Here is a 21,884-nt window from a genome sequence, read left to right on the forward strand (position 1 = left end):
CTTCAGGCAGCTCTCCCCCTCCTCCAGGTAGCTCTCCCCCTCTTTCAGGCAGCTCTCCCCCTCCTCCAGGTAGCTCTACCCTCCTTCAGGTATCTCTTCCCCTCCTCCAGGTAGCTCTCCCCCTCCTTCAGGCAGCTCTCCCCCTCCTCCAGGTATTTCGTAGTTCAAACAGTACAGAACAGAACAGAGGCACGTTTAACACTGAAGCCCCTTTCTGTTCATTCCTGTAGCTACGAAGAACTAGAAGTGACACTCCGTGGGATGCTGGCCTGTCCTTGGCTCCTTAAAGAAAACGGGGAATGTGTAACAAAGAAAGCGGGGAGAGTGAGAGAACGGGAATGAAAAGCAATCCTCAGAACGCGGGAAAGGCGATCAAAGAGAATGGGAATAAGTACGAAACAAAGAAAACGGGTAAGGATTGGAATAAAACAACGATCGTAACATCCTGTGTTTACTTTGGTTCTCCCAACTCTCTGGTGACGTCATCGAACCAACAAGTGAAAAGGCGTCAACCACACTTGACGTCCAAAACGTTTTCCATACGACAACTGGCGTGGAAAACGTTCGGGGGTGCATTTAAGTCAGCGGGGCACCCACCAAACGTGACGTCACCAATCATGCGGGTTGCCGACTCTTACACGACCACCAAGGGATCTCTGTCCACTTCGGACATGACCACGCCCACCTTACCCTCGAGTCTTTGCTCCAGTTTGCCTTTAAGGACGTCCTTCAGGTAGCCGCGTTCCGTGTTCGAGTGCTCACAGAGGATGACCGTGGCTCCGGATTGGACATTTGCGTCCAGGACTTCGTGGTGGGACATTTCCCCCGTCAGGTAGAGGTCCGCCCGGACGCCGCGCAGAAGAGACGCACCGGATCCGGCACAGACGGCGTAGGACCGGATGGTGTGTGAATCTGAGGGCGAGGAGCGGTAGAACTTGAGGGATTCTGGTGTGGTAAGGAGGCGGTACACATTTCTCGCTAGCACGCTACTTCGATTACGTAGAAACGACTTGGGTTAGAATGTTCTAGGCTTCCGGAAGAGCATCTCAACAATTTTGTGTCTAATTGGGGTTTTACACGCTCCAACGGTCCGTCGAACGCGGTTCGACAGACACGTGTTTAAAGTGATGTGTGAACGGGGGCATTTGGTTGTCGAACCCCGTTCGACAACCAAATACCCCCGTTCACACATCACTTTAAACACGTGTCTGTCGAACCGCGTTCGACGGACCGTTGGAGCGTGTAAAACCCCAATTAGACACAAAATTGTTGAGATGCTTTTCCAGAAGTCTAGAACATTCTAACCCAAGTCGTTTCTACGCAATCGAAGTAGCGATAGCAAGTGGCATGCTTAGCGTGCCGCCACATTTAAGCTTTGTTCACACGGGGCAAGTTTGATACCTGCTTGTGCAAGTGACTTGTGAACTACTAACCCTACTTGCCCAATAGGAATGGAAAGTTAGCCAACTTGCCTCTAAACTAGTGTAAACACTTACTTGCCATTTGGTTAGTTAACTTGCAGATAGCACTAGATTTTGTGTCAACGATATTAAATCATTAACCTCGATTAACGTGCACGACACTCGTTGCCTTACCCATAGTTGCCTTCGGCGACAGAGCTATCCTGACGTGTTCGAGTCCCAGGTGCTTCTTCACTTTGGCAACGGCTTCGGCTGGGGTGATCGGGGCCTCCAGGGTGCAGAGTCGACCCATGCCGTAGCCGGGCCGTGGCGCCTGCAAAGATTGGGACACGCAAGCCTTGAGGAACCCGTGGCGACATGACGTCATATGTAAAGAGAACAACAAGTTGGCCCAAGCCACAGCCACATGCAAAGATTCGGACACGAGTGAGTTGTGGGAATTAAGTCGACATTACGTCATATGTAAACAAAGTAGACTTGGGGTTTGAGTCTAAAACCTGGTACATGATTATTAACCGACAATTTTAAAACAAATTTCTTTTATTTTACTTTTCATTTATTTATTTTATTTGAACTTATTTTTATTTTATTTGAAAACAAAGGTGCCTCGCACCTGGTTTTGAAATATCTTCTTAGAAGTCCGCAGTTAGTTAAAAGAATTTGTTCCTCTTTCATCGTTTTTGTGGCTGTGAATTGTCTACTTCTGTTTACTTCCTTTTCAAGATGTTATACAAGGTGCTATACTGCGGTAGTAAAGCCTTATTTACACGTGGCAAGTCAAGTGTGCAAGTAACTTGCTACAAGTTCCTTGAGGTGTGTAAACATCTGCTTGTCATGTGTAAAGATTAATTTATTTTGTCTAGTAGATATTTACATACGGTAACGAGTAACTTGCATACTTGACTTTCCTCCCAACTTGCCCCGTGTAAACGACGCTTAAGGGAGCTTTAGGTGCGGGGCAAGTCAGGAGAGGTCAGGGCACAGACAGAGACGTAGACTGACATACAGACAGTACATAAATACAGACACACACACAGACAGACAGATAGACATAAGCTGGCAAGTAGACAAGACATAGACAAGTAAACAGACATAAACACAGACATAAACTGACATTCAGACATACATAATACATAAACAGACCCAAACAAAGACACATTAGACACACACAGAGGGAAATAATACATAAGCAAACATAGCCACAAAGCCGTCACACCCAGACACAATGACGTCACACCTAGACACTATGACGTCACGCCCAGACACTATGACGTCACACCCAGACACTATGACGTCACACCCACCTTCTGTAGCTGTGTCACGTTTATTTGTACGTTCGGCGCGCAAGTTTCCAGCTCCCTGGCGACGAGCGCCAGCACCGACTCCTGACATGAAACCAGTACAGCTGTCGCCACAATACTGAAAATGGAGGATTGATGGGGGATGTCAGACACGTAATCAACTCCAATTTGGAGGTAGCGCACACGGTTTGGAGGTACAGAGACATGAATATGCAACTCTCGGTATGTCCGATTTGGAGGTTTCAAAGGACGAATGCATGACCTGGAGGTGTTAGACAAGTGACCTCCAATTTGGAGGGAGTACTACACGAACATGCGATTTGGAGGTAGATAGGCAAAAAATATTCATTTGTCATTTCCAACTTTCAAAGGACGAATGTATATTTGGAGGTAGTACGATTACACGATTTGGAGGGACGTACATGATTTTGGAGGTACATATATTATTTCAGAAAATCATACGTCACTATGTAAGAACTTATGTGGTTTTGGAGATAACATATGTGATTTTGGAGGTATTTATGTTTTTTTAGGTAACCATACCTCATTAAGGAGGGGCTTATGTAAATTTTGGAGGTGATATAAATGGTTTTGGAGGTGACATAAAATGTGGTTTTCGATGTGATATAAGTGGTCTTGGAAAAACATAAAATGTGGTTTTAATGGTGAAATAAAATGTAGTTTTGGAGGTGACATGAAATGTTGTTTTGGAGGTGATAAGTGGTTTTGGAGGTTTGGAGGTGACAAAACGTGGTTTTGGAGGTTTGGAGGTGGCATAAAACGTGGTTTTGTAGGTGCCGAGTGGTTTGGGGGGATTGGAGGCGACATAAAACGTGGTTTTTGAGGTGATGATTGGTTTTGATGACATAAAATGTTGTTTTGGAGGTGACGTGTTTTGGAGGTGACATAAAATATAGTTTTGGAAGTAACATAAAATATGGTTTTGGAGGTGAACACAAAATGTGGTTTTGGAGGTGATAAGTGGTTTTGGAGGTGATAAGTGGTTTTGGAAGTGATATAAGTGTTTTTGGAGGTGATTTTTTGTGACAATTTTTTTGGAGGCAACACGTGTCTTTGGATGTTACATAAAATGTGTTTTTGGAGGTGATATAAGTGGTTTTGGAGATGGCATAATTGTTTTGGAGGTGACAAAATTTTGTTTTGGAGGTGCTATTTGTTTTTGGAGATGACATACATGGGTTTTGGAGGTACACACGGAAGACATTACCTCCAATTGAAGTTAACATTCACTTGGAGGGCGACCTTGTCCACTGCTCACCTGACGGTGCCCGTCCTCGACTTGAGGACCTGCTTGAGGGAGTCAGCCACTCGAATAGCGTCCTCCTCCGAGGAGGTCGTGAGTAGGACTTGATGTGACCAAGATCCTCCTTCAGAGCTGTGCTGAATCGGTTCTGTGCTCTTGGGTTCTTAGAGAGAAAAAAAAAAAATGTGTACAAAGATTTCTAGATTTATGTTTATTTAGAACATGCTGTTTTGCAATGACAGGTTTAAAAAAAAATTATTATTTCTTTTTTTATTGCATGGGTCATTTAGGATGTGACGTAAATCAACAGCAAACCATAAAGCTGTTCACTTTATGCGATTTGTATATTACGTGATTACTTCAGGAACGTATACCTCACATAAATCGAAAAATCTCTGTATATATATATATATATATATATATATATATATATATATATATATATATATATATATATATATATATATGTACATGTGTGTGTGTGTGTGTGTGTGTGTGTGTGTGTGTGTGTGTGTGTGTCACACAGGGCCCACTCTCCGAGTAAAACTTTTGAGGATACAATAACTTCTATATTTTGGCTGCCAAATGCAACCCGCTTCAGGAAATTGTTTTCACTCCCACAGTAGGTTCTTTAAGTGATTTACAAATGTGCTGATACATATCTCTCTTGTGAACATATATGTGTCTATATATATATATATATATATATATATATACATATATATATAATATATATATACATACATATATACATATATATATACATACATATATATATATATATATATATATATACAGTATATACAGTATATACAGTATATATATATATATATATATATATATATACATACATATATATATTATATATATTACAATAGTAGGGTAGCAGGTCCTCTTTCAGGCAGATATGATTAAACTTTGCAGCAGCTTCTGCATTCACGAGTTTCTTGCTGACATGTTCAACTTTTCTAATACTTGAACGTTGAATATCGTTGAGTTGTCTTATTATGTGTCCAAACTTCATTTGGAATGGATGTAAAGACAATACTAACTTCTTAATTTTACTAGTAGAGCTTTCGCCTAACTTTAGGCATCTTCAGTACAAATTGAGTACAAATAGTAAAGGTGACAATATATACAAAGAACATATGGAACATTAGGAGAGACGGGAATTCGGACAGTCACTCAGGAGACAGGATCTGAAGTTCCGCCCACTGGGTCAACGGTGAACCTATGCCTGTGATCTATATACTTAGAAGTAGGAATGATAAATTGGTCGGGATTTTGCTTGTTCATGGTGGGGATTTTGTCTTTTAATGCGAAGTGCTTCTAAGATCAGAAGGCGCCTGTAGTTTGACACCTTTTGTAGAACGACGGTTCCTTCTTCCAGATCCTTCCTTGTGACTGGGGATTGATGTGTGTCAATGTGGTGTTGTTTTATGGGATTGATGTGTGTCAATGTGGTGTTGTTTTATGGCCCCCAGCCCAGATTAGCTGCTGTCACACCGAACCAGGTGGCTAATCAAATGGTGCTCAACGGGAGGCCAGCCAATAAAGAGAGGGTCTTTTTAAAGAAAGTGAAGCATGAGATGGGTTGCATCATGCAAGATTGTAAACAAGGCCTTGAACCCTTCACACCAGCTGATTTAAATGCTGCAATGAAACATCTGAAATGTGGATGGCATCACTCCAGAGATGATACAACATTTTGGGGAAAACGCCAAGACATGGCTACTGACCTTATTCAACAACTGCACCATGTCCTACCAAATTCCTAATATATGGAGAAAAGCCAGAGTAGTGGCCCTTCTCAAACCAGGGAAAGATCCATCATCTCCCAAAAGCTATAGACCAGTATCCCTCTTGTGCACCTTATACAAGCTGTATGAAAGAATGATCCTTGCACGCATTGAGGGAACAGTTGATGAACAACTTTCAGCTGATCAAGCAGGCTTTAGACCAGGCCGCTCATGCTGCAGTCAGGTATTGAACCTAACGCAATATATTGAAGATGGATTCAAGAAAAAGAAAATCACTGGCGCTGTCTTTATAAATCTTGCAGACGCCTACGATACAGTCAATCATAGGGCACTCCTCTTCAAAGTCGCCAAAATACTACAGAATCACACCTTGGTTCACATCATCCAATCTCTTCTTACAAACCGCCGTTTCTATGTAGAAATGGATGGCAAGAAAAGCAGGTACCGTTTCCAGAAGAACGGACTCCCACAAGGATCTGTGTTGGCTCCAACACTGTTCAACATTTATACTAATGACCAGCCACAGTATCAGAATACCCATAGGTACATCTATGCAGATGATCTGTGCATTGCCACTCAGTCTGATTCCTTCAACACCATCGAAGACCGACTATCAGAGGCCCTAACCACACTCTCCACGTACAACAAAAAGTGGCATCTCAATGCGAACGCAAACAAAACACAGGTGTGTGTGCATTCCACCTTAAAAATCACCAAGCCAAGAGAGAGCTACGAATCAGATGGAACAACACTGATCTGGCACACCACTTACACTCTGTCTATTTAGGTGTTACTCTCGACAGGACTCTCTCTTACAAAGAGCATATCAACAAGTTGATTGGAAAAATCTCATGTAGAAACAACCTCCTCAGCAAACTTGCCACCACCAGCTGGGGAACAGACCCAAACACCCTGCGACAAACAGCTTTGGCACTGTGTTATTCCACCGCAGAATGTTGCGCACCAGTATGGGCCGGGTCATGCCATGAATACAAAATAGATCCAGAACTGAACAGGTCATGTCGAATAATTACAGGTACCCTAAAACCAACGCCCCTACATACTATCTACAGACTGGCAGGGATTCCACCACCCCACATTCGGCGCGAAATAATTACCAAGATAGAAAAATATAAACAACAAAATGATCCCAGGCATCATCCACTATACGGTCACCTTCAGGTTGGACAGAGACTGAAGTCCCGCCAAAGCTTCATGACGGTGGAGGGACTGGATCCAACCCAAGCTGTGGCCCATAGACTAGAATGTTGGCAGGAATATGACAATCTGGGCCATAACGAGGCCATACCATGCCCAAACGAGACCTTGCCCCCAGGAGCAAACCTAACCAGGAAGGACTGGGTTACCTTAAACAGAGGAAGAGCCAAGGTGGGCAAAACGAGAGAAAATCAACACAAGTGGGGATACACCAATAGCCCCCAATGTCCCTGTGGCGAAGTACAGACGATGGTCCACGTCCTCCGGGAATGTCCATTGAGTCCCCATTGCTCCAACCAAGACCTTAGGGAAGCAAATGAAACTGCCCTTATATGGACACGGTTCTGGTGCGACAAGATATGATGATGATGGCTCCATTAGAGAGGTGAAGGGTGAGGCGTCTTGGTAGTTTTGTTGTAGTCGACCCTATGTAATTTTCATGAAGGGTTTCACAGTTCCCTTTTTTACATGTGTATTCGTACACAAGGTGGCTACGTTGGAATACCGGGGTTCGCTGGCTAGGGCTATTATTAAGGAGGAGGTGGGGCGTTTTCCTATTCTGGTACCAAATGTTCAGGTGGATTTTGTCGTCACTGTTGGAGGGTCTGACGTTTTTTCCAACAAAATCCCACCATGAACAAGCAAAATCCTGACCAATTTATCATTCCTACTTCTAGGTATATAGACCACAGACATAGGTTCACCGTTGACCCAGTGGGCGGAACTTCAGATCCTGTCTCCTGAGTGACTGTCCGAATTCCCGTCTCTCCTAATGTTCCATATGTTCTTTGTATATATTGTCACCTTTACTATTTGTACTCACTTTGTACTGAAGATGCCTAAAGTTAGGCGAAAGCTCTACTAGTAAAATGAAGAAGTTAGTATTGTCTTTACATCCATTCCAAATGAAGTTTGGACACATAATAAGGCAACTCAACGATATTCAACGTTCAAGTATTAGAAAAGTTGAACATGTCAGCAAGAAACTCGTGAATGCAGAAGCTGCTGCAAAGTTTAATTACATATATATATATATATATACATACACATATACATATATATATATATACACATACACATATACATCGCTAGTAGCAGCAATATATTTCAAACAGATCAATCTGTCCCACAGTTTTGAATTGGGACTCGTGCTCAGGACCCTGGGCCTCACACACACACACACACACACACACACACGAAGTCGGAGGCTTCCCCTAGCACATGACATTTCATCACTGCCTAAGTTAGCAGGTGACCTCTCCCAGGTGACCGGTGACCTCCCCCAGTGCAAAGTACAGAAATTTAAGTATGTAAAGTAAAATAATTAAACACAACACTGGAATAATTTTCATCTTGACCAGATAGAATATTCCTTAGAGGTACTGAAGAAGGGTCTTGAACCCGAAATCAAGATGAAAATTATTCCAGTGTTATATTTGATTATTTTACTTTATATACTTAAATTTCTGTACAGTGAAGTCATACACTTCCTTTTAAAGTAACATAAGTCTATACTAAGACTTATGGAAAATACATTTAAGAAAATAATAAATGCACAATTAGCCATCACTTTCAATGAAGTGTGTATAAGGGAAAACCTCCTGCCCGTATATATATATATATATATATATATATATATATATATATATATATATATATACATATATATATATATGTACTGTTTATATGCGAGTTAAATAATCTAAGACATTGGTAAAACGTGTAGATCCCCCTATTAGAAAATACATAGAATATTGTATAGCCACGCTGAAGAGGATCAAACACAGCGATAACAATATACGTATCTTCGTACAACTTTTTAATAGTGGGACCTACATTTCATATATTTGTATGTCTATGCATGTACAACCCAACCCTTCTCTCCCTCTCTCGCGTTCTCTCTCTCTCTCTCTCTCTCTCTCTTACCCAAGGCCTTGGCTAGCCAATCGTTGACTCCTCCCAACAGAGCATCATGGGCTGTGTGGGGAGAATAGACCGCAATCCCGTTTTCTATGCATCGTATAATAATACGCTCCTGAAACAAACGAATAAGTAGATAATAAACAATAATAATAATGATGATAATAACAAATCATAAGTAAACAATATATAAATAGATCAGTACATAATATACTCCTGAAATGAATTCAATAAATTAATAAATTACTGACGCGAGGGCATTTTGGGAATTATGATTCCTTCTTTCACACACACACACACACACACACACACACACGGCTAGGCGGCGCAGTGGTAGCGTTCGAATCCCGCCCAGGGCTGAAATAATTTCAGTATCGCTGCGCTGCGAGCCGTTACTCCAACTCTCGTGAGCGGGGAGTTGTGTGTGTGTGTGTGTGAGTGCATTACCCATAGATCGGTCATACATAATCCCTGAGCTCTCATCCGTGCGGGTATTAGCTGTCGATCACGAGTCCAGCACGTGATCCAAGGCCATGGTGGTGAGCTGTACCTTCCAGTTGGAGGAGGTGATCCTCTTCAGCGGCCGGAAGATTGGAGGGTGATAGCTGAGGACGAGGTCGACTTGCCTGCTGACCGCTTCTTCCGTCACCGCCTCCGTCAGATCGTTCGTCAGGAGAATTGATTTTACTGTCCTGCAATAAATAAACAAATAAATAAACTATTGATAAATGAAAAATAATAAATAAAGATTAATAAAAAGTAATTAAACTGATAAATCATTTAAAAATGGGCATATAAAGAATCAATAAAAATTAATAAAAAAAAAGTAATTAAATTGATCATTGAAAAATGAAAAAGCATAAAAATTAATGAAAAATAAATTGATGAATAATTGAAAAATGAGAAAATAGAGAATAAATAAAATTAATAGTTTAAAAATGAAAAATAAAGAATAAAAATTAAAAGTAATTAAATTGATAATTGAAAAATGAAAAAGATTATATTATTCAAAGAAAATCATGAATAAATGAAAATTAATAAAAAATAATTAGATTGATAAATAATTGAAAAAGACAAAATATAGAATAAAAATGTATAAGAATAATTAAATTGATAATTAAAAAATACAAAATAAAGAATAAATAAAAATTAATAAAAAGTAATTACATTGATAAATAACTTTAAAATAACGATTAAGCAAAAAAGAATTTATTTTACTGTCCTGAGATGAGAAAAAATAAAGTAGATAATTGAAAAATGGAAAAATAAAGAATTAATAAAAATTAATTAGAATCCATAGTTGATATATAACATTAAAAATAATTGATAAACAAAAAATAAAATAAAATGAACAAAGAATAAAACAGCATACGAAAATTTAAAATATAATAGAGTGAATACATAAGAATACATGAAAATATGAATAAAAAAATCAATCAATAATAATGAATTACATCCAATAATAAAGTCAACTCCCTCCTACTCCATAATAAAAAAGATAACAGTAAATGAAAAGTAAATGAATAAATTATCATTACTAAAGGATATAAAAACTTAGTCCATCCTTTCCCTCCATAATGAAAATATAATTAAAATGTAAGAAAAAATACGAGTAAATGATTACATGAAATAAGTACATAGATAAAGTAATTGCATTAAATAGTGCACAATTTCAGTTCCCTCTCGTTCTTCCTCTCTTCCTCCTCCAACACCTTCGTCAGTTGTCGTACTCACTTTCTGCCGGATGGCTCGACAAGTAGTCCTACGTTGTCCCAGGACTCTGCTAAGCTCCTAGGGGCCAGGTCCTCCAAGCGTTTGACCACATCCTTAAGGTCCATACTGGAGAAAGATAGCCATCATCCAAGTCTTCCTCAACGACAAAAATAAATAAATATATAAATAAATAAATAAATGAATAACAATATGGCAACGTTGCCGCCGTCCCCTCGCCTGATTGGCTGTTGAGCTCCCACGCCCGCTGCTTCAGCCAATCGCGTGCTGCTGCCATGACGATGACGACGACTAGGTTAAATTAACGAGATTTGTGCGCAGGTATTCCGTTGTTCGTGAATTGAATATTAAACGAAACAAACAAATAAACGAGTAAAGATAAATATTAATACGGACACTGAAAAGTGTTACATGTCTAAAAGACGTGAAAAAAATACAAACACTTCGAATAGCTTAGACGTGGATATCGCACATATTGAACAGTAAATTCAAATGTCAATATAATGCGAAATTAAGGAGATAAACTTCGTACATGAAGTCAAGTTCTTTCCTCTATACTCACCTAAACGGCCTTGTCCACGCTACACTTCGATACAGCTGTAGGAGGTGCTGGCGACCTTGCAACATTCACCTGAAGAAGAAACATCATCAATGAGAGAGAAATAGGGGCATTTTTAGAAAGTTGCTCCGATGAATTTCTCCAACTAGTGTACCTTGTTAGGGAAAACACTTTGTTCTATTAGTTTCGTCCATTCAAGATTTCTCGAAACAGCAATTTTCACTTACCTATTTATCTGTTTATTAATTCTGTTTATTACTAATTTATCTTAATTCATTTTCAAATAAATTAGTAATAAACAGAATTAATAAACAGATAAATAGGTAAGTGAAAATTCACAAGAATCAGTGCAGAGGAAAACAACCAAAATGGTAGTTGGATTCCGAAATTACTTTACAAGGACAGGCTTAAACACCTCAATTTATAGTCGAAATGCTTTTACGTGTACTACCTCACTACTTCAAGCGAGTGAAGTTCAAACTGTACCTGCATTCAACAACAGAAAGTCTGTCTCAGCTCTGTGCTATATCGCCTGCGTGGCCTGCATCGCCTGTGTGGCCTGCGTCACCTGTGTGGACTGCGTTACCTGTGTGGCCTGCGTCACTTGTGTGGCCTGCGTGACCTGCGTGACTCGTGTGGCCTGCGTGACTTGTGTGGCCTGCGTGACCTGCGTCACTTGTGTGGCCTGCGTGACCTGCGTCACTTGTGTGGCCTGCGTCACTTGTGTGGCCTGCGTCACTTGTGTGGCCTGCGTCACTTGTGTGGCCTGCGTCACTTGTGTGGCCTGCGTTACCTGTGTGGCCTGCGTGACTTGTGTGGCCTGCGTGACTTGTGTGGCCTGCGTCACTTGTGTGGCCTGCGTCTCCTGTGTGGCCTGCGTCGCCTGTGTGGCCTGCATTGCCTGCGTCTCAGTTTGCGCTTTGGAGTGGAACGTGTTTCTTAATTTTCCCTGTTCGTTTAGGCCAGTGGTTCCCAGAATGTGTTAGCGAGAAATGCTTAAGTGTGTCGCCACCTCACGAGGCATTTCGAAGAAATAGTTTGGGACATTGAATTGGTTACTGGAAATAACAGCCTCTGATTATTTTTCATACTTTATGTACAACATAACTTACATCAACATTCTAAGTCTCATAAAATATACATTCCATTCACACATCCACACAAAAAATATAGATTAACATAAAGTAATTAAGACTTATTCATAAATCTATTTACAATATCCAGTTTACAAAAAGACGAAGGCTCATCAAATATTTTGAATTCTGGAATAAGCACTTTCTATCCGGAGTGAATTTCAAATTCTCGCGACATTTGGCATCTTACGCACACCAACGGCGTTTTCCCATTTCTAACGCTCACTTTTCATAATACAAATTCTATTTAATTTACTTTCGTTTTTGTACCATATGGAAATACAGGTCTGAGCGAATAATTGCGATGTTTAGTCGACAAAGTCTGCGACAGTCTACTTCGACCATGTTTCGTTTTAATTTTAGATGGTATAAACAACGAAAACTGCCATTTATTTTTCAAATATCCAAGTAGATCTAAAATAACCCGAATTACTATAATAATAATAATAATAATAATAATAATAATAATAATAATAATAACGATAATCATAACCCCTGATATATTTCAGGTAACCAGGATTTACTTGATTCGTTAACGGTCATTTCGTCGTACACTTACGCCCCGCGATCAGTTTCATGCAACTGGCTACGTCAGTGTACGAGCTGCCTAAGGTTACCTATGGCGATGATGTCGTCGTTATCATTGGGGTCCCGACCACTGGGGACTCCGTTCACACTGAGGACCCACTTCTGAGCCAATCAAAATCACCTGGCGGTCCCACAAAGGATGGATGATGGGTCGGACAAAATAGGTCTACGCGGGTCGGACAAAGCGGGACCTCAGAGCATGGCGGAGAAATCCCATAGCTTGACCGTGGCATCGTCACTGGTGGAGGCCAAGAGTCCGGGACTTTTCGGGTTCCAGGCAATGCCGTTGACGTCTTCGTCGTGCGCCTGAGGAAGGGTGAGGAGGAGGTCGAAGGTGGGCGCATCCGGGGTGCCCGCGGGGTTTTCCAGGAAAATCCTGATGCAGTCGTCCCCGCAAGCTGTGGCCAGGAGCCCCGTGACGGAGCACCAGGCCACATCGTAGATGGGCCGCTCGTGGTACCCGGAAAGCGTGCACACACACTTCCACGCCGGCTCCCCTTCAGGAGTGGCTACCCCTTGGGCGTTGCCCGGAAGGTATCGCTGCCACACCTTCAGCGTCCGGTCGTCCGAGACGGACGCCAGGCGGCTCCCGGCGGCGTCGAAGTCGATGCTCCACACCGTGGACTCGTGCCCCGCCAGCGTCGAGCTGACCATCCAATCGTCCCCTCCAGGTTCCTCGCGGTATATCTTGATCGTGTTGTCGTAGGACGCGGAGGCCAGCAGGGGCTCCTCCGGATGGAAGAGGACCTTCTTGACGTCCTGCGAGTGCGAGGGTAGGACCGAGAGGCACTCGAATTCGTCGTCTTCGCCCGGGCCTCCGTCAGTAGCCACCTCCCACACCCACACCGACTTGTCCCTGGAGCAAGTCGCCAGGAACTTGCCGCACTTGGACCAGGACACGCTCTTGACCTCGTTCTCGTGCCCCTCGAGGGTGGCGTTACACTCGAAGTCCCCACACCCTCCTCCTCCTCCAGATTTCCGGTCCCAGATGTTGACGGTGGCGTCGAAGCTGGCGGACGCGAGGTAGCACCCGTCAGGTGACCAGGCCACAGATCGGACCGTTCGGAGGTGGGCCTGGTCCAGGACCCCGCAGGAGGTCCATTCCGCGCCCTCCTTCCTCCACAACCTGATGCTCCTGTCGGTGCTACAGGTAGCCAGAAGCTTCCCGTCAGGGTGCCAGGCGGCGGCCCACACGCGGTCCTTGTGGCCCAGGAGAGTGGCCACGTTGGTACCCACCATCCTCTTCCGGGGGGGGAGGGGAGTTCTCGAAGTTTCTTCGTCTTCTTCTTCTTCTCTTGGAGGCGGGGGGGTCTTGTTTTTTGGGGAGGTTCTCTCTTGGAATCTCTCTCGGGTCTCTTGAAGTCTCTCTCGGGTCTTGTGAGGTCTCTCTCTGTCTTGGCGCTCTCCGGGAGTTTCTTGGAGTCTCTCTTGGAGTCTTTCGAGGTCTTTCTCTGCAACACAACACAGAGGGGAAGGTGTCAGGAACGGGTCACAGCTTGGCACCTCAAAATAAACAAACAGACAAGTGGGTACTAATGAGGCGACAAAGGAGTGAAGGAATCCTCCCGCCTCTTCGTTCTAGCCACCGCCAGATGATTTTGATAAGCTCAGTTTCGGATGTTGACGGAGACATAAATAAAGGCACTGCGGTGTTAAGAAAAATCGAACTTGGGGTACTTGTGCATAAAGGTCAATGCAGCTCAACGAAAGAATCACCCGCCGTCGTTATTTGATTATTTATTATTTGCTTGATTTCCATTTATCATTTATTTGTCAGTTTATTATTATCTATTATTTACCTGTTTAAAATTGAACTATACCTATGTATTATTTAATCTATTATTACTTATGTTACTATAATTTCTATTTTATCTATTTTTCATCATTTATATATATACATACATACATACATATATATATATATATATATATATATATATATATATTCGCATCCGACCTAGTTATGGACCAAAAGGTCTCCTGTCGGTATGCTCCGCCTTTGAAATCCTTTGTTAATCCGAACACAACCCGCCCCGTGCGCGTCTTATACAACGAATACGATCACAGCATTTCGCATCCCCGCGTCTAATATAACGATCGCGGTCACTAAGATTCACATCCCGTTTAACACAACGAATACAAACATTATGACACACTTCCACCGTCTTGTACAACACACCCAACACAATCCTTCCGATGTGTCTACGAAGACGCAGAACAAATGAGCGTCACACCTGTTCACACACACACACACACACACACACCGTGAACAATGGATTACTGGGTTCGAATCGGAATGAGAACGATTGAGTATCATAACGGAGAATCTGAACCCATTCCGTCAATGCACCACGAATATAATCTCACCCGCTTTTGCGAATAATCTCTTCGGCCACCTAGTATAAGCGTTTGAATGTCTTAACTCAGCCTCTATTGCTCAAGACGATCACGCATCTCGACTAAATCCTCTTCCGCATTCAAAAGACGCGACTGCTCCAACACAGAACAGATTGAGGTTGGGAAACGATTCAAGTCACAAAGAATATCAATTCAATTAATTCCAACCCCATTTCTGTAGCCGAGTGTGTTTAGGTCATTTTAATTCCCGGGATAAAACCCAAATTCCTTCCCGTTTCTCTGCTATCTTGACTTCCAAACAGCTTCGGTTGCTTGATTCGACTTTCTTCTCCAATGTCGTTTCACAAATCAACGAACCTGCAAATGTCTTTATTATTATTATTATTATTTTCTCTCAATACTCTTCCACCTCACACTAGGAACTTATTTATTTCTTATTTTTTGTTGTATCCACTCCTATCTCTTAGTTCTAGAAACTGATATCACATTACGTTTTTTCTTCTAATGTTGGCAGTTCCAGTTTATTTAGTCGAGTAATAACGACTTCAGTTACAGTATCCCATTTTTTAAATCCCCAAATATCAAATCATTATTCTCATCATTATTATTATCATAATTATATTATTATCATTTTCAGAACACCACTGCAGCATATTTCAATCAAGTACGTCTTCCCTGTAAACTTGTATGCTTTTCCTGTACTACAATGCACATCAGCAACATTCCTGTCTTTTTCCTCGATCATTTTTTGTAACCGATTTACTCGTTTCATCTTTTGTTGTGTTTTCATACATTTACTCGTTTTGTTTTGGTTCCAATTATATATTATATCTAATCTTCTTGTAACAGTTAATATACATCCCCATCTTTACAAACTTGATACCGTCCATGCAATCTACCTATTCCTATACCCCGCTGTTGCTATTGTTCTTGTTGTTTCCTTAGAGCAGGGGTTCCCAAACTTTTCAGCTCATCGACCCCTTAGTAAAGTTTAAGGTTTTCTAGACCCCCAAACTATTATTCACGAATTATGTCAGTTTATTATTATCATTGGTGTTGTTATTGTTAGTAATATCATCAATAATTATAGTTATTATTATTATTATTATTATTATAATTTTAGTTATCAATAGTGTTACTATCATCATTTTGATCCGTTATAAAAGGGCTAGATGGCAACATTCATCAAGGCGATGGCGTCCCAATAATGATACAGACACTTTCACATATACATAAACATAAGTGTTTTAAAATAAACATTTATAATTTACCAATAGTTTTAAGAGTGATATTATATATTCTTTATTATATTCCATAAAGTAATATTCAAGCCAATAATATTACACAAGCTCGTCATTTTGATGTTCATTCACGATGTGGTTGTGTGTATGTGAGATTCTCCCTACATGCACAGAATGGGGAGGAATTTCAACTCAGAGTGAAATGACATGGTTTTTCTTCAAGTTTAGATATTGGTTGGTTGATTATTCTCACTCTTTCAGTACGGGAAGAGAACAGGATCTTTTCATGCTAACCATTTATTTTTATAGACTGCCTTTCGACCCCATAGTAATTTACTGGCCCCTTTCGACTTCCTAGCAATCTACTGACCCCCTTTCGACCCCTTGGGGTCGATATCGACCACTTTAGGAACCTCTGCCTTAGAGTGTATATTGTTTTAGGTGTGCATAATTGTGTACAGTGCTGTCTTCCATAATGTGTTGCATAGTATGGGATGAAGTGTTACATTCGGGACAGTTATCAGCGAGTGCTCTCGAGAGGTATTCAGTGATCTGGGCGCGTTACCGCCGAGCAGTTAGTGCGTTAGTAACGCAAGCGCCCAGCTCTGGTTATTTTATGTTTTAGAATAGGGAATATTAATGTTGTAGTTTAGGTGTTATCTTATCGTGAATATTCATAAAAAGTAAATACTTTTCCATTTTTTTTTATCAAAATCATTCTAAAGGAAATTAAATTCAGTAACGCATTGACGGTGACGCGCCCAGCTCTGCTTCACGGACATAGACCTGGTATCTTCCTGTCGTTAGTGTTACTGATCCTTCTATCCTTGTAAACAATATTGTATCACCATCACTGGTATATGTCTTTGTCTTATTATTTATTGGCATCTATAGATTTTTTTTTTTTTTTTTTTTTGTGGAGATATGCTGAATGGAAACAGAGGTCATTGGAAAAGAAATGTGTGAGTTTAAGAAAGGTATAGGATAAGTGGATCAAATTTTTGTGGCAAAAGATAGGAATGTGTTTTTTATGGATTTGGAGAAGGCTAAGACATGGTCAACACAGAGGCATTGAGGGAGTTGTTGTATGGGACAGGGGGGTAAGTTGTGAAGGGCATTCAAATGCTTTAATGTGAGTAGTAGAGCTTGTGTTAAAAGTTGGAATCAATCATGTTTCAGCTTGCAATACACTCTAAAATTTTAGCTCCGGATTAGAAAATGTGATTTAAGCAAATAAGGCAAGAAGGTAGGCAGGATTCATCCATGAGAGGCATGGCTGGATTTAGGGCAGGATCCAGGGGCAACTTCATTATGGTAAGCACTTTTATTTTGGTGTATCATGAAAATAAAAAAAAAAAAAAAAAAAAAAAAAAAAAAAACGAGTTATTAGCTCATTGTGACAGAACACCGAGCAGCACCGTGCCTGTAAACAAACTCCGAGGTGGCTGAGAGCACGTCTCATGAAAAATGGGATGATATTTCAATTGGAGGGGGGGTGGGGGAGGGGGACTTACAGGGGCCTTGCATACTCTCGGTGCCCGCAGACCCGCAACAATCCAGCCCTGATGAGGAGCTGAGATTGGAGTGGGGTGGGAGTGGGGGATGGGAGTGGAATGGGTGGGAGTGGGTACATGCCTCTGACTTGGCTACCTCCCATATATGGGGGAAAATAGTTCTTGGTATATAGATAGAATACATACACATTCACACTTGAGTTCACGTATTACTCTGATTCATCAAGCCAAATGTCTTTATCACAAACAAATCCTATACAATATATGGTCATGCTGGGTTTATGGACTTGTATGATCAATCATTGCCTCGATGTTTCACAAAGTGGAACACTTTGTGAAACATCAAGGCAATGATTGATCATACAAGTCCATAAACCCAGCATGACCATATATTGTATAGGATTTGTTTGTGATAAAGACATTTGGCTTGATGAATCAGAGTAATACGTGAACTCAAGAAGCAATGCTCACTCCTACTCTTATAATATCTATCCTGCCTATCCTCAAATTCATGAGAGCAGTACAAACTTCATCTATATCCTTGATTTCCAATTAGCATATCTCGATTTTAATCCATGCATTGCTTGAGCTATATAATTTTCTCTACAGCACCAGCTGAAAGCGGTAACGGGGCAAAAGCTCTCTGCTCTCCAAATGTAAAAAGGTGTTAGAAATTTTGTTTTTTTGTTTTGTTGTCATTTGTCGGTTTGTTTATTACTATTTGCTTGATTCTCATTTATCATTAGTCATATGTCAACTTATCATCATTTACTGTTTACCTGTTTATTATTCAACTATACATGTGCATGTATTTATGTATTTCATTTGTTATCTACGTTATTATATCTAATTTATATATCTATTTATTTATCATTATGATTTTTTTTTTTGCATCTGACCTAGATATGGACCAAAAGGTCTCCTGTCAGTATGCTCTGCCTTTGTAATCCTTTGAAATGCAGCTGAAGTTGACAGAGAGAGATCTTGGTCCCATTCCAGACATCATGTCTCAGGCACATCCTGATGAAGGCGGCAAGGGGGTTGACAGGTTTCGAAAATGGGCGACTTCCCTGTCCATCTTGCATGACTGCCATATTCAAGCACCTGTCACTGGTCCCTACTTGTATTACAATCGGATATACGTTGAAATCGGACCTCCCATCACTACTTTCCATTTCCTCAATCCTAATTCCAAACCTAACCTTAATTCTGATCCCAACCTTAATCTTTACCCTAACCCCATTCCCAGTCCAAATCCTGTCCCTAACCGTCCAAATCCTGTCCCTAACCCTTAATTCTGCAACTCAGTGCCCATAAATTATGCTGCACGTGAGTTGCCCTTTGCAGGTTCCCATAAAGAGGTACAGGAATACCTCACTATACAACCGAGTTGTGTTCCCAGCTGACTGATCGCAATGTGAAAATTTGTATATCGAGGTGGGGTTTTACATGTACGTAAACAGGGGGGAGGGTTGTGTTCATGGACCCTGCCAACCCCCCTCCCCCCCAATTATTTTTGCCTTCCTCCTCATGGGGGCTTGCACATACGACACCCGTCATTTGTTTTACCTACTTTGTAGCACTCTGTCGTATAGTGAGGTACAGTATTCCTGTGTTGGGAAACCACAGAGCCATCTTTTACAGGTACTTGTCGATGGTCCCTTTTAGCTATAGAAGAATAATTTTTCTTCTTAACCCATTAAACTCCGATGACAAGATTCTTGTGATTTGGTCAAATAAAACAAAAAATCATAAAACACCAAAATGTTTGATCAAACATTTTGCCGCCTTCATCAGGATGTGCCTGAGACATGATGTCTGGAATGGGACCGATTAAGAATTGTACAACTTTATGATTTTTTGTTTTATTTGACCAAATGACGAGACATCTTGTCATCGGAGTTTAATGGGTTAAGAAGAAAAATTATTCTTACACAACTCTGTTGTATAGTGAGGTACATCAGGATGTGCCTGAGACATGATGTCTGGAATGGGACCGATTAAGAATTGTACACTTTCTATTACATTTCCAGTGATGAACTGACCATACATGATACAATTAATCTCTTGATTCTGGTTTTCTTGCCCATCGTTATCTGGCTATTCTGTATAATTCTTTTTATCCATTGGAGAACCTGTGGAGCCTACACATTTCTGGAGACCTCCTATGCCCCCATATCAGTGTAGGCACACTGCCATTCCCCTTATAAGGAAAGCCTTTGATTCATATTACAAAGGAAGAGCATGTCAACAGGGGACCTTTTGGTCCATAACTAGGCCAGATGCAAAATAAATAATAAATAAATAGATAAAATAAAGATGAATAATAAACAAAAACAATGTCATAACAAAAAGATAAATAATAATAAATAAATAATATCATATTAAAAAAATAAGCCAAAATAAATGGCAGGCATTACAGCATACTGCTTGGGTGTTCATCTAAATGAATCTTAAAATTTCAAACTGTACTACATTGCCTGTGCAGGAAGTTTATTCCATTCATTGACTACATGGTTGGCGAATTTGTTTCTACCCATTTCCAAATCAAATCTATTTCCTGACAGTCTGAGACCATTATTAAATGTCCAATTTGCATTCATCTATCTCCGATAACTTCCGCTACATTTCTGTCTCTTTTCACAAATGTATTGACTGGTTCGGATTAACGTCGCAAACTCCCCCTATGAGGAGGATTGGACGGTGCCCCTTACAAAGGACTTTGCAGCATGGGATCCATGCCCTTGGTCCAATTCGCTGGTGGCAAGTTCAATCTACTCTAACCCCTTGGCCAGTGTGCGTCATTTTTCACGCAAGGAATCCCGCTAAAACAGCTTCCTTGTATAAACCAGTGAAATCAAACTCGTCTCAAATTCACACAATATAAACAGCAGTCCATCATGTCTTCCTGGAGAGATCTATGGAAGGCCTAAGGATTACTACCGAGGGTTGTGGGTTTCCAAGACAGCAGAGTGCAATGACCAACCCCCCCCCCCTTTTTCTTTTCTTCCCTCAGTCGGTTGTTCCTTGCAAAACAAAACGTCTAGACACAGGTGGAGGAAAAATTAAACCTTTTAGCTCCTTCCTACCACTTTGGCACTATGATGCCTACATAGGCGTCATGAGGTGCGAATAGTTATACGAGAATGTCGGCATCGGCATCTTGATTATATGTTTTTTGCAGTTGTATATAAGTTACCCCTCGATTCTGTGAACTGATTTGATCACGATTTCTGTGTTTATTATTACTCAGAATGAAAGAGAATGAGTGTGATGAATCATACATATGGCAGCCGGTGCTGCAGTGAGAATTTCAATCGTACTGAAGTGGTTCACCCGATAATTGCAAAATAGGGTTTCATCGTTCATACCAAGGATGCGGAATTGTTCTGGTTAGAACAAAGTTCTGAAAAGAAAGTTTTGCCGTTACAGAATGAAATATTGCACGGGAAAGTTTTAGAAAGCCAAATATTTGTTAATTATTTGCCTTAGTTCAGGCATGGTGGTGTAGCAAATTTATACATTTTGTCACTCTGAGGTAGCGGGCAGTGAGCAGTGGTCGTATATGGGTGAGTGATGGGGAAATTTTCTAATACTTTTTCATACTTTGTTCCTCATCACTGCTGCTAGAATTGTCCACTTTTTATTTCATTGTCATATGAATGTTTTTTGTGTAAATTATCTTATGTCTTACACCACGAGAAGTACGAGATTGTGGATCACGCAGAGATGACTGACCTGCCCCTTCCGTGATGTCTGAGGAGAACAAAAGGATGCATGGGTGGGTAGGTATAGTGTATCGACTCATTCATCCCGAGTTGCCAAACTTCATTTTAACCCATTAAACTCCGATGACAAGATGTCTTGTCATTTGGT

At 41.0% G+C, this 21,884-nt stretch overlaps 2 protein-coding genes across 7 annotated transcripts in view; both read right to left on the reverse strand.

Moving 5' to 3' along the window:
- Positions 1 to 437: 437 nt before the first annotated feature.
- LOC143031179 (NIF3-like protein 1) overlaps positions 438 to 21,884 on the reverse strand; it is a 37,821-nt gene continuing 16,374 nt past the window's right edge. For 3 of the 6 annotated variants that reach the window (XM_076194706.1, XM_076194707.1, XM_076194708.1), the window contains 8 exons: positions 11,178 to 11,246; positions 10,619 to 10,723; positions 9,435 to 9,576; positions 8,891 to 8,999; positions 4,002 to 4,149; positions 2,726 to 2,840; positions 1,596 to 1,734; positions 438 to 912 (listed from right to left, as the gene is read on the reverse strand). In XM_076194706.1, the coding sequence (XP_076050821.1) occupies positions 635 to 912; positions 1,596 to 1,734; positions 2,726 to 2,840; positions 4,002 to 4,149; positions 8,891 to 8,999; positions 9,435 to 9,576; positions 10,619 to 10,723; positions 11,178 to 11,242 (1,101 nt within the window). In that variant the 5' untranslated portion in view covers positions 11,243 to 11,246 and the 3' untranslated portion in view covers positions 438 to 634. Of the gene's footprint in view, positions 913 to 1,595; positions 1,735 to 2,725; positions 2,841 to 4,001; positions 4,150 to 8,890; positions 9,000 to 9,434; positions 9,577 to 10,618; positions 10,755 to 11,177; positions 11,247 to 11,660; positions 11,683 to 21,884 lie in introns of those variants that run through there. The other 3 variants (XM_076194709.1, XM_076194710.1, XM_076194711.1) reach the window with 3 other exon arrangements.
- Positions 12,253 to 14,271, reverse strand: Ciao1 (cytosolic iron-sulfur assembly component 1). Its single transcript, XM_076194712.1, has one exon. The coding sequence runs from the start codon at positions 14,132 to 14,134 to the stop codon at positions 13,088 to 13,090; it is 1,047 nt and encodes a 348-aa protein (XP_076050827.1). The 5' UTR covers positions 14,135 to 14,271; the 3' UTR covers positions 12,253 to 13,087.

This window comes from Oratosquilla oratoria, chromosome 12 (assembly GCF_046742065.1).
Source record: "Oratosquilla oratoria isolate Oo_2021 chromosome 12, ASM4674206v1, whole genome shotgun sequence".
Taxonomy (NCBI): Eukaryota; Metazoa; Arthropoda; class Malacostraca; order Stomatopoda; family Squillidae; genus Oratosquilla; species Oratosquilla oratoria.